We start from the raw sequence: 16,834 nt of genomic DNA, 5'->3' as shown, positions 1-16,834 counted from the left end.
CTGGTTTATGTGGACCCTTCTTTTTCTTGGGCTTATATTTTCCTTGTGTCTTTGGTGTTCGTCATTCTCCTTTGCTCCTGGTGGGTTGAGACCAATTGATGTATCTTACGTGGCCGCTCGCTAGCTTTTAAGACCCCAGATGCCACTCACCAAAGTGGGATGCAGAACATTTTCTTAATACACTTTGTTATGCCAGCTTACCTAGATATCCCCTGAAACCATGGTCCGTAGCCCCCTGCCCCTCCTACTGTGTCCCTCAAAGTGGTTGGTTGTATTCAGGAAGCTTCTTAGGTTTCTGATTAGTCCAGTTGTCCGGACTTCTCCTGTATTGTGTGTTTTCCTTCCCTTCACATAAAATAATTCTTGTCTACTATCTAATTAGTGAGTACCCCTCTTCCTCCTTCCCTCCCCACCCTCGTAACCATCAAAGAATGTTTTCTTCTGTGTTTAAACCTTTCGTGAGTTCTTTTGATAGTGGTCTCACTCAGTATTTGTCCTTTTGTGACTAATTTCACTCAGCATGGTGCCTTCCAGATTCATTCATGTTATGAGATGTTTCACAGATTCATCATTGTTCTTTATCATTGTGTAGTATTCCATTATGTGAATATACCATAATTTATTTATCCAGTCATTTGTTGATGGGCACCTTGGTTGTTTCCATCTTTTTGCTATTGTAAACAGTGCTGCAGTTAACATGGGTATCCATATATCTGTTCGTGTGAAGGCTCTTATTTCTCTAGGACATATTCCAAGGAGTGGGATTGCTGGATCATATGGTAGTTCTATTTCTGGCTTTTTAAGGAAGCCCCCCCGTGGCTTCACCATCTTGTGCAAACTCTTCACCCTTCGGTTTCTCCCAAAGTGGTAAAAATGCATTCTGAGTGCTACTGTTTGCCCCAGCCCTCGTGTGCCAAACAGTCCAGCTTGTGGGGTACCAGCTAGGTTAGGTCTGGCACTTCTTTGCTGCTTCTAAACTGGTTCTCTCTCGCCCTGTGGCTCAGTTCGATTTCTCAACGTTTTCTTTGATGTTCAGGGCTCCTAGTTTGCTATTTATAATGTAATCACTTGTTTTTTCAGGTCTTTTGTTATAAGAGAGACCACAGGAAGTGTCTGATGATTCCGCCATTAGTCCCTCCTGCAGATTTTGTGATTTTTTGATCATTATATCTTAATGATTTTTTTTCCTGTTCTGTACTTTTTGGGGCTTTATTAACGTATATATTAGACTGTTTGATATTGTCTGTGACATGTTTCATGATTTTTAACCTTTTTTTTTAACCTGTATTTCGTTTTTAATGGTCTCTTTTGCTATATCCTCAAGTTCACTGATCCTTTCTTCTGTACTGTCTGTTATGTTTCTAATTCCATTCAATGAATTTTTCATTTTCAATATTGTATTTTTTTTTTATCACCAGGAATTCCATTTGGTTCTTATTTATGTCTTCTGTTCTTCTCCTCACTATGTTCATGTTTTCCTTTCAGTATTGGAACATAATTTGTAGCTCTTTTCCAGTGCTTGCTTGCCAGTGTCTTCATCTTTATTGCTTCTAGGTCCATTTCTGTTGACTGTTTTTTTTCCTAGTTGTTCATATTTTCCTATTTCTTGTAATACTTAATACTGTTTTGTAAAAAGTAGATATTGTAAATTGGGCATGGGTGAGTGTATTTTTTTTTGTGTTCTATTAGAGTCATATTGTCTTCTATTAGGCTTTGTTTTGGCAGGCATTTAAGTTTCTTGTTCAGTTTGATTATTTTGAGCTTTTTTTTTTTTTTAATAAAAGCGTTGTTAAGGTGTGTCTTAAAAAAAAAAAGAAACCCTTACCGTCGACTCCATTCCCACTCATATCGACCGTATGGGACAGACTAGAAGCGCCCTGTAGGGTTTCCAAGGAGCGGCTGGTGGATTCAAATTGCTGACCTTTCAGCTAGCAGCTGAGCTCTTAACCACTACACCACCTGGTCTCTAAGGGGTGTATTAAGTTACCTTTAATTCATGGATAGTTTTGCCCCACTTTAAACGTATGACTCTTCTGTGGTCTGTATTGAATGTCCTAAGTCATAAATGGTTCAGTGATGCTTCAGTGGTAGAATTCTTGCCTTCCATGTTGGAGACCCAGGTTCAATTCCCAGCCAGTACACCTCAAGTGCAGTCACCACGCATATGTCAGGGGAAGGCTTGCATGTTGCTATGATATTGAATAGGTTTCAGTGGAGCTTCCAAACTAAGACAGACTAGGAAGAAAGGCCCAGTGATGCACTTCAAAAATCTGGTCTGTTAAAACCTCATGGATCATAATAGTTCGATTCTCTTGTCCACAGGGTCAACGTTTAGTCGGGAGGCAGCTTGAAGGCAGCTTACATGTTATAAATGAAGACTCTACTCTGCATTGAATGAAATTGATATCCCTGTGGGAACTGTTTAACTTACAGTTTTTCGGTCATGCTTTGCTTTAATAATTTGTGTCTTAATATTCAGCTGTAACTCATAATGATTTTGATTGCCAAAGGTCTGTTTTTGTGTAGTTCTTATCTGTCTGTAGTTCTCCTCTACAGCTTCCAGCCATCTCAGCCTGAGTTTTTTCCCCCTCAGCTCAGCACAACTGTAGTGCTCTGCTTGGATTCCCTCTTCCCCTATTTTTGGAATGTACCTCTAAGCAGCAGTATAGGGAGAACATGGGGCTCTTCTTGCTGATTTTCTCTCTCTCAGGGATCAAGGTCCTGTGGCTCCTGTTATCCAGTGTCTGAAAACGTTTGTTCCAATATTTTATCTAGTTTTCTCATGATTACAGTGGAAGGGTAAATGTGGTCCCTAATACTCCATCATGACTGGAACAGAAATTGAGCTCAAGTTTTTTAATATGTTGATTAAATAATTTTGTCCCTTTTTTTCTTTTCTTTGTTCAATTCAAACATGAGATATTTTCATGTCTTCATTTTTCTTTTTAATTTTACTAAGATAAAATATATATGTAAGAGAAACTGCCATTTTAACCATTGTCAATTGTATAATTAGTGATAGTAACTACATTCACCGTATTATGCAATAATAAGCATTATTTCCAAATGTTTTTCATCACCCTCAAACTAATCTCGGTACTCCTTGAAGCAATGACTCCTCATCACCCCTTCCCAAACCCCCCCGCAATCCCCAGCCTCTGGTAACCATTAATAAACTTTTGGCTGTATGCATTTGCCTATTGTAGATTTTTTAATACAATTGGGATTACACAGTATTTGGTTTTTTTTGTTTGTGTGTCTGACTTTTTTCACTCAGCATAATGTTTTCAAGATTTAGCTATGTTGTAACATGTATCAGAACTTCATTTTTTGTTTATGGTTGAATAATATTCCATTGTATGTATTTACCACATTTTGTTTATCCATTCATTTGTTGATGAAAATTGGGTTGTTTCCAACTTTGGAGTATTGTGAATATTGCTGCAATGAACTTGGTGTGTAAATGTCTTAGTCATCTAGTGCTGCTGTAATAGAAATATCACAAGTGGATGACTTTAACAAACAGAGGTTTATTCTCTCACAGTCTAGTACACTAGAAGTCTAAATTCAGGGTGTTAGTTTTCTCTGTCGCCTCTGGAGGAAGGTCCTTGTCATCAGTCTTCCCCCGGACTAAGAGCTTCTCCACACTGGAACCCTGGGTCCATAGGATGTGCTCTGCTCCCAGCGCTGCTTTCTTGGTGGTTTGAGATTCCCCCGTCTCTCTGCTTGCTTGTCTCTTTTATCTTTCAAAAGAGACTGGCTCAAGACACAGTCCAGTCTTGTAGATTGAGTCCTGCCTCATTAACATAACTGCCACTAATCCCACCTTAATATTGTAGAGGTAGGATTTACAACATATAGGAAAGTCACATCAAATTACAAAATGGTGGACATGCACACAATACTGGAAATTATGGCCTAGTCAGATTGATACATATGTTTTTGGGAGACACAATTCAATCCATGACAGTAAATACCTGTTTAAGTCCCTGTTTTGAAATCTTTTGGGTCTATACAGGTGTGGAATTGCTGGTGGCACTTCTATTTTTATGCTTTTGATAAACCACCAAACTGTTTTCCATAGAGGCTGCATCATTTTACATTCCCACCAGCTGTGTATGAGGGTTCCAATTCCTCTACATCCTTGCTAAAACTTGTTGTTTTTTGTTTTTTCTGGTAATAGTCATCCTAGTGGGGGTGAGGTGGTTTCTCATTGTAGTTGCGATTAGTGTTTCTCTGATGACTAATGACGTTGAGCATCGTTTCATGTGGTTATTGGTAGATTGCATTTCTTCTTTGGTGAAGTGTCTGTTGACGTCCCTTGCCTATTTTTCGATTGGGTTGTTTGTGTTATTGTCTTTGAGTTCTGTGAGTTCATTACACATTCTGAGTATTTAACCCTTATCATATATTTGGTTTCCAAATATTTTCTTCCATTGTGTACATTGTTTATTCACTTTCTTGATAAAGTCCTTTGATGCATGGAAGTTTTTAATTTTGCTGAAGTCCAGTGTATGTTTTTTGTTGCTCTTGCCTTTGTTATCATACCTAAGAATTCATTGTCATAAACAAGGTCTTGAAGCTTTACTGCTATGTTTTCTTCTGAGAGTCTTATGATTTTAGTTCTTACATTTTGGTCATTGTTCCATTTCGAGTTAATATTTGTATATGGTATGAGACATGGACACAACTTCATTCTTTGGCATTTGTAATCCAGTTGTCTCTGTACTATTTATTGAAGATACTATTCTTTTTCTGCTGAATGGATTTGGCACCCTTTTAGAAAGTTGATTAGCCATAGATACATGGGTTTATTCCTGTACTCTCAATTCAATTCCACTGATCCATAAGTCTAGCCATATACCAGTACCAGACTATTTTGATAAGCGTAGCATTATAGTACATTTTGAAATCAGGAAGTGTGACTCTCCCTCCTTTGTTCTTTTTCAAAATTGCTTTGGCTTTACAGGCCCTTCAATTCCATATGAATTTGTGGATTGGCTTTTCCATTTCTCCAAAAAAGGGTATTGGAATTTTGATAGGGGTTGCATTGAATCTGTATATTGCTTTGGGTAGTATTAATATCTTAACAATATTATGTCTTCCAATCTGTGAACACTGCTATCTTTCCGTTTATTTAGGTCATCTTTAGTTTATTTCAGCAGTGGTTTATAGTTTTTAGTATATACGTCTTTCACCTTCCTGGTAAAATTTATTCATGGGTGTTTTATTCTTTTAGATACTGTTGTATTTGAAATTATTTTCTTAATTTCCTGAAGTGCTTGTGAATGGAACTGTCCTCTTAATTTACTTTTTAGCCTTTTTATTGCTGGTGTGTAGAAGTATTTCTTTTTTTTTAAGTAATTTTTTTGTTGTTGTTGTTTTGAGAATATATACTGCAAAACATACACCAATTCAACAGTTTCTACATGTACAGTTCAGTGGCATTAATTACATTCTTCAAGTTGTGCAATGATTCTCACTTTCATTTTCTGTGTTATTCCTCTACATTAACATAAATTCAATGCCCCATAAGTTTCCTGTCTAATCTTTAAAGTTTCTTTTGTTAACTTGATAGGAGTGGGTTTTGTGAAAACTTCATTGTTCGGCTTGTAGTGGTCAGCCAGTGAGAATCTGGCAGGTAGATGGATATGACTAGAGCTGAGGAGAAAGAGCTCAGCTAGACTAGAGAAGAATAATCAGCATATATAGATGGCTGTTAAAGCCATGGCAATGGATGAAGTCATTGACGGGAAAGTGTACAGTATTCTCAAACCGTAGCCTATGTCAGTTTTATCTGGGGACTGTATTTAAAATACAGACCCTCCGTCCTCCTCCTCCTCCCCTAAGATTCTGATTCAGTACATGACATCCATGAATTTGCATTTTTAATAAAACTTAGGTCTGATTCTGAGTTAGTGGTACTACTTTGAGAACAGTGAGAACAGTGGTATTCAGTGAGTAAATCAATGGACTGGCCATCAGAGGAATAGGAGCTAAAAAAAGAAGAGGGGAAGACAAAAAGTGTGTGAGTCCAGGTTTTGACTACATTGGTGGGGCAGTTCTGAATGATCACCTGTTCCAGTGTCCACATCCCTGACCTTGAGAGTATTTCAATAAGATGGAGTGAAAGTGAAGGTCAGTTGTTGGACTGCAACGATGTTGTAGTCATTTAGAACTTAAAGACTGTTTCTTCAAGCTACTGCAGAGTCTTGAATGTGGAGGACTGACCAGAAGGGCAATAAAGGAGCCTTGGAGGAACAGAGAGGGAGCTATAATGTCTTAAAAGTATCATTGGGGCTCAAGAAGGACAAAGGGCTTTTAAGCACCATTGAACTCTGTCAGAATTTTTTAAGTTGCCTAGCACTGGGTTTTTTAGCACTGGGTTTAGGCCAATTTGGTCTCGTTCCCTAGAGCTATTTTTTTTCAAGTTTTTTTCTATTTTTTAAATAGAAATACCAGAACATTTTAAATTACTTATGTGGCTTGCATTATATATATATATGGAAACCCTGCTGGCGTAGCGGTTAAGTGCTACGGCTGCTAACAAAAGGGTTGGCAGTTCAAATCTGCCAGGCACTCCTTGGAAACTCTATGGGGCAGTTCTACTCTGTCCTATAGGGTTGCTATGAGTCGGAATTGACTCGACGGCACTGGGTTTGGGTTTTGGGTTTTTTGGTTTATATATATATATATATATATATATATATAATTTAAATTACTTATGTGGCTTGCATTTTATATATATATTTAAAAATTAATTTTGTTCTTATTGAGAATATGCACAGCAAAACATACACCAATTCAACAGTTTCTACATGTACAATTCAGTGACATTGATTATATTCTTTGAGGCGTGTAGCACTTCTCACTGTCTTTTCTGAGTTTTTCCTCCCCAAACTCACTGCCCCCTAAAGTTCTGTCTAATCTTTTGAGCTCCTGTTGTCACTTCGATCCCATATAGATAGTTCTGAAAAGATCATAATACTCTAGGCCGACCATTTTTACTAGTTAAGCTAAACTATTGTTTGGTTTTAAGATGACTTCAGGAGATATTTTTGGTTTACGATTTAAAGATTATCTCAGAGCAATAGTTCCAGGGGTTCATCCACCCTCCATGGCTCCAGAAAGTCTAGAGTCCATGAGAATTTGTAATTCTGTTCTGCATTTTCCTCCTTTCGATAAGGGATTCTTCTATGGAATCTTTGATCAAAATGTTCTGTAATGGTAGCCAGGCACCATCCTTTTCTTCTCATCTCATGGCAAAGGAAGTAGTTCCTCATGGAGGCAGTTTGCCACACATTTCATATCCTCTTCCTGTTCCTGAGTCATTTTTTTCCTCTGTTGCTCCAGGTGAATAGAGACCAATTGTTGTACCTTGGGTGGCCGCTTGCAAGCTTTTAAGTCTCCAGGCACTATACAGTGAACTAGGAGGTAGAACAGAAGCACTAAACTCATTATTAGGCTGGTTAACTGGGATGTCCCATGAAACCATGACCCTAAATTTCCAAACCAGGGAACCAAATCCCATGAGGTGTTTGCTTATACATAAGCAGCCTCAGCAGCTACTTTTTTGTTTTTGTTTTAAATATATGTATCTAGAAATATTTCTTTATTAACAATAGATAAATAAGTTTACCATACTTATCTTTATTTAAAGAATAATTTATTCTTTATCATTTATTAACTCTCATTTCATTGCCATCTATTTATTATTTGTGTTTTTTATAATTTTTATTGTACTTTAAAGGAAAGTTTACAAATCAAGTCAGTCTCTCACACAAAAACCCTTATACACCTTGCTACACACTCCCAATTACTCTACCCCTAATGAGACAGCCCGCTCTCTACCTCCACTCTCTCTTTTCGTGTCCATTTCGCCAGCTTCTAACCCTCTCCACCCTCTCATCTCCCCTCCAAGCAGGAGATGCCAACATAGTCTCAAGTGTCCATCCACCTGATCCAAGAACTCACTCCTCACCAGCATCCCTCTCCAACCCATTGTCCAGTCCAATCCATGTCTGAAGAGTTGGCTACGGGAATGGTTCCTGTCCTAGGCCAACAGAAGGTCTGGGGGCCATGACCACCGGGGTCCTTCTAGTCTCTGTCAGACCACTAAGTCTGGTCTTCTGAGAATTTGGGGTCTGCATCCCACTGCTCTCTTGCTCCCTCAGGGGTTCTCTGTTGTGTTCCCTGTCAGGGCAGTCATCGGTTGTAGCTGGGCACCATCTAGTTCTGGTCTCAGGATGATGTAGTCTCTGGTTCATGTGGCCCTTTCTGTCTCTTGGGCTCATAATCACCTTGTGTCCTTGGTGTTCTTCATTCTCCTTTGATCCACGTGGATTGAGACCAATTGATGCATCTTACATGGCTGCTTGCTGGCGATTAAGACCACAGACCCCAGACGCCACTCTTCAAAGTGGGATGTAGAATGTTTTCTTAATAGATTTTAGTATGCCAATTGACTTAGATGTCCCCTAAAACCATGGTCCCCAAACCCATGCCCTTGCTACACTGGCCTTCGAAGCATTCAGTTTATTCAGGAAACTTCTTTGCTTTTGGTTTAGTCCAATTGTGCTGACCTCCCCTGTATTGTGTGCTGTTTTTCCCTTCACCTAAAGTAGTTCCTATCTACTATCTAATTAGTGAATACCTCTCTCCCCCCTCCCCTCTCGTAACCACAAAAGAATGTTTTCTTCTCAGTTTAAACTATTTCTCAAGTTCTTATAATAGTGGTCTTATGTAATATTTGTCCTTTTGCAACTGACTGATTTCACTCAGCATAATGCCTTCCAGGTTTCCCCATGTTATGAAATGTTTCACAGATTCCTCACTGTTCTTTATCGATGCATAGTATTCCATTGTGTGAATATGCCATAATTTATTTATCCATTTATCCGTCGATGGGCACCTTGGTTGCTTCCATCTTTTTGCTATTGTAAACTGCAATAAATATGGGTGTGCATATATCTGTTCATGTAAAGGCTCTTATTTCTCTAGGATATATTCCAAGGAGTGGGATATTTATTATTAGTTATAAAGATTTTCGTTATATTCCAGCTTCAGTGCATAAACACATCTACTTAATCACTAATAAGTAGATGATTTCTGTATAACTTATCCCCTACAGTTAGGGTGAATAGCCACTAATCCTCAATCCTAATGACAGCCCATAATAAAGTGTCATCCAAATCAGTACTGAACATATGATTCAAAAATCTTAAAGTCTTGTATATCAGTTTTGTATTATTGTATAAGAAATTACCACAAACTTAGCATCCTAAACCAGTACAACTTTATTATCTCACAGATCTGTTGAGTCCTTTGATCAGGGTCTTACCAAATGGAATTAGGGTGTTGGCCGTGGCTGGCATCTCATCTAAGACTTTTTGTGCTTTTCCAGCTGACTTGTTGGTAGAATTCAGTTCCTTACAGTCGTAGCACTGAGGTACTTAGCTACTAGAGGCTGCTCTTCACATTGAGTTTTTCTTCATCTTTGAGACCAGCAGAAAAGTCTCTCTTTTACTTCACCTTTTAAAGGGCTCATCTTGATTAGGTCATGCTTGCTTAGGATAATCTCCCTTTTGATTAATTCAAAGTCAACTGATTAATAACCTAATTAGGGGAGTGATATCCCGTCATATTCACATATATTGCATACAGTCTGTTTATACCAGAGGGTGGTAATCTTAGGGATCGTTTTAGCATTTTGCCTGCTATACTTTGCAAAGAGATCAAGGCATTTTGGGGAATTTTCCATTTTGACTAACAGCTTTGCTCCAGCAGTATGAAGCTGGTACAGTTCCAGGCTAGGGACACAATAATAATTTAGTGAATACTTAGCGTGTGCCAGGTACTTTGGAAATATTGTCTTACTCAATCTCTACAACAACTCTCTGAGGGCTGTTCATACTTTTTCCCAGTCTCTATATGGGGAAACTAAAGCTAAGAGAGTTTAAGTATTAATCTTGATTTGTACATCATTTACAATTATATGTAATTACAGTATCTTTGCAGGTAATTTATAACAAACATACAACTTACTGTTACTATTTTAGGTGTGATAATGGTAGTTTAGTTATGGTTTTAAAAAGGGAGTCCTTTTAAAGAAACATTCCAAAACATTTACAGATGAGATTACATGTTTTCTCAGGTTTGCTTCAAAATAATTTTTGGGAGGTGGGGAGTTGGAGCCTGGTGGCACAGTGGCTAAGAGCTCGGCTGCCAACCAAAAGGTCCGCAGTTTGAATCAACCCTGAGGGGCAGTTCTACTCAGTGCTATAGGGTCTCTATGAGTCGAAATTGACTAGACGGCAACGGATTTATGGGGGAGTTGGAGAATGGATGGGAAGGTATTGGTGAAGCAAAACTGTCCATAAGTTAATATTTTTGAAGTTGAGCGACTGGTAATAATGTTCATTATAATATTCTTCCTATTTTTGTATGTTTTGAAAATTACTGTAGTAAACATTTAAAAAATACATTTGTACCTTGTTACAATCCTAAATAAGAAAAAAAAAAAAAAGCAGTGGCTAAAATTTTATTTCTTAAACATCTTAATGTCTATAATTTAAAATGGTGAGTCTTTATTATTTTTCATGGAACTGGAGAAGTATTTACATAAGAATTAATTTTGTTAAAGTAGTATTGTGTTTTTTTTTTTTTTTTAGTATTGTGTAGTGGTTAAGAGCATGAACTTATTATCTGGATACAAGTCCCAGTGTTGCCATATTTAGTAGTTGTATGATCATGTGCAGGTTACTTCTCTGTCCCTTAGATTTTTTTTTCTCATTCATAAAATGGAAATACTTGTACCTATCTTATGCAGTTATTAAGTATGCAATGGATAGAGATTGCGATAAGACCGCAGAAAATAAATATACCCACATATGTTTAATTAAAGCTTTCTTTTAAATGAGGAACTTGAGATACTTATTTTTCCCTTCGTGATTAAAAAGTATTACATGTTCTGGTCATGCTTTTGAGGCTGTGGGTCTCAAACTAGTGTTTGTTAAAGTTTCTCCCTCTCATAACGCATACTTACAGTGTTTTTTAGTGGTGGTCCTGTTGATGTCTTGGGCAGGACACTTGTTGTAAGCTGTCTTTCATGTTGTAGAACGTTTATATTTACATCCTCCCTCCCCCTGCATGGAACCCTGGTGGTGCAGTGGTTAAGAGCTATAGCAAGCTACAGCTGCTAACCAAAAGGTTGGCAGTTTGAACCCACCAGCTGCTCCTTGGAATCCTTATGGAGCAGTTCTCTGTCCTCTAGGGCCACTGTGAGTCGGAATCGACTCAGCAATGGGTTAGTTTTGTTTTTTTGGTTCCCCCTGCATTAAATAACAGTCCTAATCTGTCATTACAACAACCATGAATGCCTTTATTTTCAAAATGTCTTCTAGAGAAATAGAACCATTCCTGGTTCGGAGCCACCTGTCTATCCAGATGTTAATGATGATTGCATAGATTAGTTTGGCGCTCTGGTTGATTGACACTTTTTCTCACAACTCTACCTAACACACCTGTGTTGAGAGATCTAGTGTGAGAACCATTGAGCCAAATTACTGCCATTTCCACAATGACTTTCAGTCCTGTGGAGTGTTTTGATTTTGGGAAGCATAAACTTGGACTCTCTCCTGGTCCTATTAAACCAAAATATTGGATGTGTGGTGTGAGAGCAAATATGTCTATATTTCGGAAAAACTCCATGGGTAAGCCTGATACTCCACCATTGCTTGTAAGATTTCTGTGACCTTAACTATCAACAACTTCCTTTCTTGTAGGTGATAGAAATTGAAGATGCTTCACCCACCAAGTGTCCAATAACAACCAAATTGGTTTTAGATGAAGATGAAGAAACCAAAGAACCTTTAGTGCAGGTTCACAGAAACATGGTTATCAAATTGAAACCCCATCAAGTAGATGGTAAGAAACTATTAGATGTATAAATCATGTTTAGTTAAATTTTACCAGTATTTCAGTGTCTCCTATGTGCTTCACATTCTTCTAAGCACTGTTGATATATTGGTGAGCAAGATAAACACGGTTCCTATGCTTATGGAGCTCTAGGTGTATGAGGAAGAACAATTAAATGATTACAAACATAATAATGAGTTATAAAAGGTGAAAGAAGTGCTACTTGCAAATGAATTTCACCTATTCACCTAGTCTACAATGGTAGGCTAAGGGCAGTGGTAGTAGGGGAGTAGAGACCGGCATTCCATTGTCGTGGAGTCAATCCTGACTCATAGTTACCCTACAGGACAGAGTAGAACTGTCCCATAGGGTTTCCAAGGCTGTAATCTTGATGAAAGCAGAGTGCCACAACTTTCTTCCACGAAGCAGCTGGTGGGTTCAGACCACTGACCTTTTGGTTAGCAGCCCGAGTACTTCAGCATTGCACCAAACCTTGTTCAGGAAATGCTATTTTAGCATATTTCAGGTATGTTTTTAATAGTATTCCTGCATTTGTATTAGAAAGATAACAAAACATCTCTACCTTCTGCTTTACTAGAGCAGGATTAGTAAGTTAGTTTTGACTGTGTGTGTGAATGAATCCATAAGGGAAGTTCTATAATTCGTATTCCTTGGGTAGGTAGACCCCTCTTCCTCGGTCTTTAACTGTTGAATAAAAAGGGAAATGATGAATCATTTGGGTTTTTTTTTCACCTGATTGACTTAAGAAAGTGTATTCGACGGGAAGCTGTTCCCTCTTTGGATAAAGTTTCTTTTTTAATTCGTATGTGTCTTTAGACCGTCCAGGGTAATGGAGAAGATCTCTCATGAAAATCATGTTTTTTTTTTTTTTTGTGGTTGTATTCACTGTTGTTAGCTGAAAAAATTCCATTTACATTTAAGAAATTATTTAGCTCTGAATTTTTCTTTTACTGTGTTTCTTAGAATTTTTTAATGTGTTTATTAGGGAAGATTTTTTAACTTGGACCTTTAAATTGAACTTAATGAAGCTGTCACTTTTAGGAGTTCAGTTTATGTGGGATTGCTGTTGTGAGTCTGTGAAAAAAACAAAGAAGTCTCCAGGTTCAGGATGTATTCTTGCCCACTGCATGGGCCTTGGTAAGACTTTACAGGTAAGAACTAAAGAATGTGAAGGTGTTCTGGTTTTGTGCATTCATTAATTTAAGAAGTGTATTTTGGGTCCTGTTATGTCCCAGGCAGAGTTGTAGGGGCTGGAGATAAAGAAATCAAGAAGAATAAAAGGTCCTTACCCTTGAGGAGCTTATATTTTAGAGTGGGAGAGAAAGACGTTAAATCAAATAAAAAATATATACTTTCAAGTAATAAGCATTAAGAGGGAATAGAGAATTAGGGAAGGCATCTTTTCAGAGGTGATGTTTGAGCAGAGACCTTAATGAAGTAAGGGAGTGGGATTATAGGCATAGACAACAACTGCAAAGACTGAAGTGAAATGAATTTCTTTCACAGCTCTTAAAAGTCTGTGATACTACAATAATGAGAATGTATTTTTCACTATTAAAATTACTGCATTTCTGAATGTCAGGAATTGTAGCAGAGATCTGAAATTAGTGAATATATATGTATTTATAAACCATAAAGTAATTAGTATATATTCAATGAGTCAGAACACTTGAAAAGTAGTGTATAACATAATTCTCTTCTAAATAGACCTTTGTATTTGCTGGAAGGCAGTAGGAAAGTTATTTGGAGACCAGGGACTATAACTGACTTAGAATTGCAACATGTTATATTGATCATAGAATCATGGAGTTTTAGCACTGAAAGCATCTTATATATCATCTAGTTGAGTGCTGTCATTTTACTTATCATGTCTCTTTCTCTGTACTTTGTTTGGTTTGGAAATTATGACCTTTTGTTGCTTGCTTTACTCTTTAAAATAAAACAAAACCGACTATTAAATTATGAGATTGTTTGATTTAACTTCTTGTGGATATTTAAATCAAGATGGTAACTTAATCTTTTCTTTTAGGTGGTAAGTTTTCTTCATACAGTTCTTTTGTGTGACAAATTGGATTTCAGCACAGCTTTAGTGGTTTGTCCTCTTAATACTGCTTTGAATTGGATGAATGAATTTGAGAAGTGGCAAGAGGGATTAAACGATGATGAAAAGCTTGAGGTATCATATATTAAATGTTTTCTGTTATTAAAATAACTGGATGAGATTCTTAGAAAAAGAAAAACATTGTTAATTGCCAGTGACGCATATTTCACTGGGGAGATTCAGTATTCATACATTCTTAATAGCTACTTTTAAAAATCCTTATTTTCCCACAAAAGGTCTCTGAATTAGCCACTGTGAAACGCCCTCAGGAGAGAAGCTACATGCTGCAGCGTTGGCAAGAAGATGGTGGTGTTATGATCATAGGCTATGAGATGTACAGAAATCTTGCTCAAGGAAGAAATGTGAAGAGTAGGAAACTTAAAGAAATATTTAACAAAGCTTTGGTTGATCCAGGTAAGATATTAACAGGCTTGAGATAAAGAAGCAAGTTGAGTAAAAAAAAAAGCATATATATGTTTTATGTAACAAGTACTTATTGGGCAACTACTAAATTGCTGGGGTTTGTTTCATTTATGCCTTAGGTTTTTGTCTTTTTTGATTCTTAGTACTTTTCATTAAGGTGAAATAACCCTTAATGTTGCCAGCTGTTTACAATTAACTTGTTAAGTCTGGAAGTGTTTGGAGTTTTCAAGGGAGTCCTTGTAAACAATTAAAAATACATCAGGTAACTGTCACAATTGCAGATTCTTCCAGCTCTGAATATCAGATAATAACAAGAGCTCTCTCCGTACTCTGAAAATGATTCTTAAGTTTCTTTGCAAACTTTGTGTCATTAGAAGAATTGCTGCATGCTTACCTCCTGCCTTTTGAAGATTTGTCACTATGGAAAGTCAATGCTGTCTGTCCTTTCGCTAGTAATCTGATGTGAAAGCCAAATGTTTCATTCTTATTGGCCACATGGGAAAGCAGCAAATTATACTACCTGCGAAACTAAAATTATTTTTTATGTAAGCTTATTTATTTGTGTATACAATTTTTCCTAGTCTAATTTTATCTTGTCATATTTTATCATTTTAAGACACTATTGAGGCTTTAGATGTTTCTTAAGAAAGACTAATTGTCACTGTCTAAGTAATAGTAGGAAACCCTGGTGGCATAGTGGTTAAGTGCTACGGCTCCTAACCAACGGGTCGGCAGTTCAGATCCGCCACGTGCTCCTTGGAAACTCTGTGGGGCAGTTCTACTCTGTCCTATAGGGTTGCTATGAGTCGGAATTGACTCAACGGCACTGGGTTTGGTTTTGGTTTGGTTTAAGTAATAGTATTCTTTAGAAACTATAGCTTTATTCTCTTTTTTTTAAGATACTGATGTAATTAATACATACCAAGGTACCTTTGCCATTGTAAATCTAAAGCGTAATAATTTTATCTTTTTTCCATGATTAACATAGGTATCAAATATCCTCTGGTTGGGTTATTGCTGACAGAACTATAAGCTAGTGACTAGTATCATTGTACCAGGCATTCTCCCAAGGTTTCCTTCGAACAGCCTAAAACAATAGTTTTAGGTGTTTAATTTGATTATTTGTTAATGAGGAAATGAAGAAAAAAGAAATTAAAGCACCTAACATGAAGGGAAATATTTGTCATTTTCATGTAAATCATTTACTGACATTTTAGAAAACTTTTTATTTTGAAATAATTTCAGGTTTATAGAAAAGTTGAAAAGATAGCACAGAAAGTTACCATATACCCTACACCTAGTTCCCCCCATTGTTAACATCTTACATTGCCGCAGTACCTTTATGAAAACTAAGAAATTGTCACTGGTACATTATTGTAACATGGTGGGAGTAGTAATAATAGCATCTAACATCACGGGGCATAATGTGAATCAAGGTGAGTCTAAGGCTAACATCACAGGGCATAATATGAATCAAGATGAGTCTAAGGCTGATTCCTGTGAGGTGGAGGTCAGACATGCCTCCACTCTCCAACCTTTTTACCAATTCTGACACCAGTCGTCCATTCCACACACTATTTGCCTTCTGGGTCCAATAATTCGTGGGTTTGAACACACAGACCATACTAATAATTCAGTAGTTTATTAATGAAACAAGGGTGTGCAATTCAGGATCAGGATCAACAGGCTACAACTCAGGATCAAGATCAGGAAGCTTGTAGGGTAGGTCTCCCTTCTTCAGTGCTGGACAGCTCTCTCATCTCCTCTCGGCCATGCGGACAAGCAGGCCCTTTTCTCTGCCATGCAGGGCTCCTCTTGGCTCCCTGAGGGCAGGCATCCTCTCCTTACGGCTGAGGACAGACCTCCTCTCAGCCCCTTGGCTTTGCTGCCTGTTACCACCAACTTTGCTGCTGGGCCCCTTCTGGGCCTGTTGCTTCTGGCTCTGTCTCTGGGCCCCTTCTTCAGTGTTACAACCCTTCACCCATGTTACAGCTCTTTTAGGAGGTTCCTTATATTCTCTCTCTCTCAGCTTCTTCTCTCTTATTCTTTCTGCTGCTTCCTGCTTCTTCTCTTCCTGCTTCTTTGTGTCTGAAAAACCTCTGTGGAGATAGCTGTATATATACACAGCTCATTGTCGGTCTCAAGGCATGACCGCTACCAGCAGGGGCCACACACTGACCAACAGATGCTTCATTTGCCTACTAGGCTCTATTCACCTCATTTGCATAGTCCATAGTACATACCTTCATTCACATAGTATATTGACAAATCCCTGCAGGGTGCATACCAATCACAGGGCAGGCTGCAGCCCAGGACCAGACAAAAAGTATCAAAATCAAGTTGTTTACAGTTTACCTAAGAAATGTCAATCAA

The 16,834-nt window shown here is 37.8% G+C and overlaps 1 protein-coding gene across 9 annotated transcripts in view; it reads left to right on the top strand.

The window, feature by feature from the left end:
- ATRX (ATRX chromatin remodeler) overlaps nt 1–16,834 on the top strand; it is a 414,424-nt gene that overhangs the window by 208,431 nt on the left and 189,159 nt on the right. For all 9 annotated transcript variants that reach the window (XR_010319813.1, XM_064278569.1, XM_064278575.1 and 6 more), the window contains 4 exons: nt 11,784–11,925; nt 12,979–13,088; nt 13,967–14,113; nt 14,275–14,452. Coding sequence is in view for 8 of the 9 variants with exons in the window: in XM_064278569.1 (XP_064134639.1) it covers nt 11,784–11,925; nt 12,979–13,088; nt 13,967–14,113; nt 14,275–14,452 (577 nt within the window). In the remaining variant the exon portion in view is untranslated. The remainder of the gene's footprint in view (nt 1–11,783; nt 11,926–12,978; nt 13,089–13,966; nt 14,114–14,274; nt 14,453–16,834) is intronic.

The sequence above is a fragment of the Loxodonta africana genome, chromosome X (genome assembly GCF_030014295.1).
Source record: "Loxodonta africana isolate mLoxAfr1 chromosome X, mLoxAfr1.hap2, whole genome shotgun sequence".
NCBI classification, from domain to species: domain Eukaryota; kingdom Metazoa; phylum Chordata; class Mammalia; order Proboscidea; family Elephantidae; genus Loxodonta; species Loxodonta africana.
The sequence above is the reverse complement of the archived record's forward strand: the minus strand, read 5'-3'. Positions and strand labels throughout refer to the sequence as shown.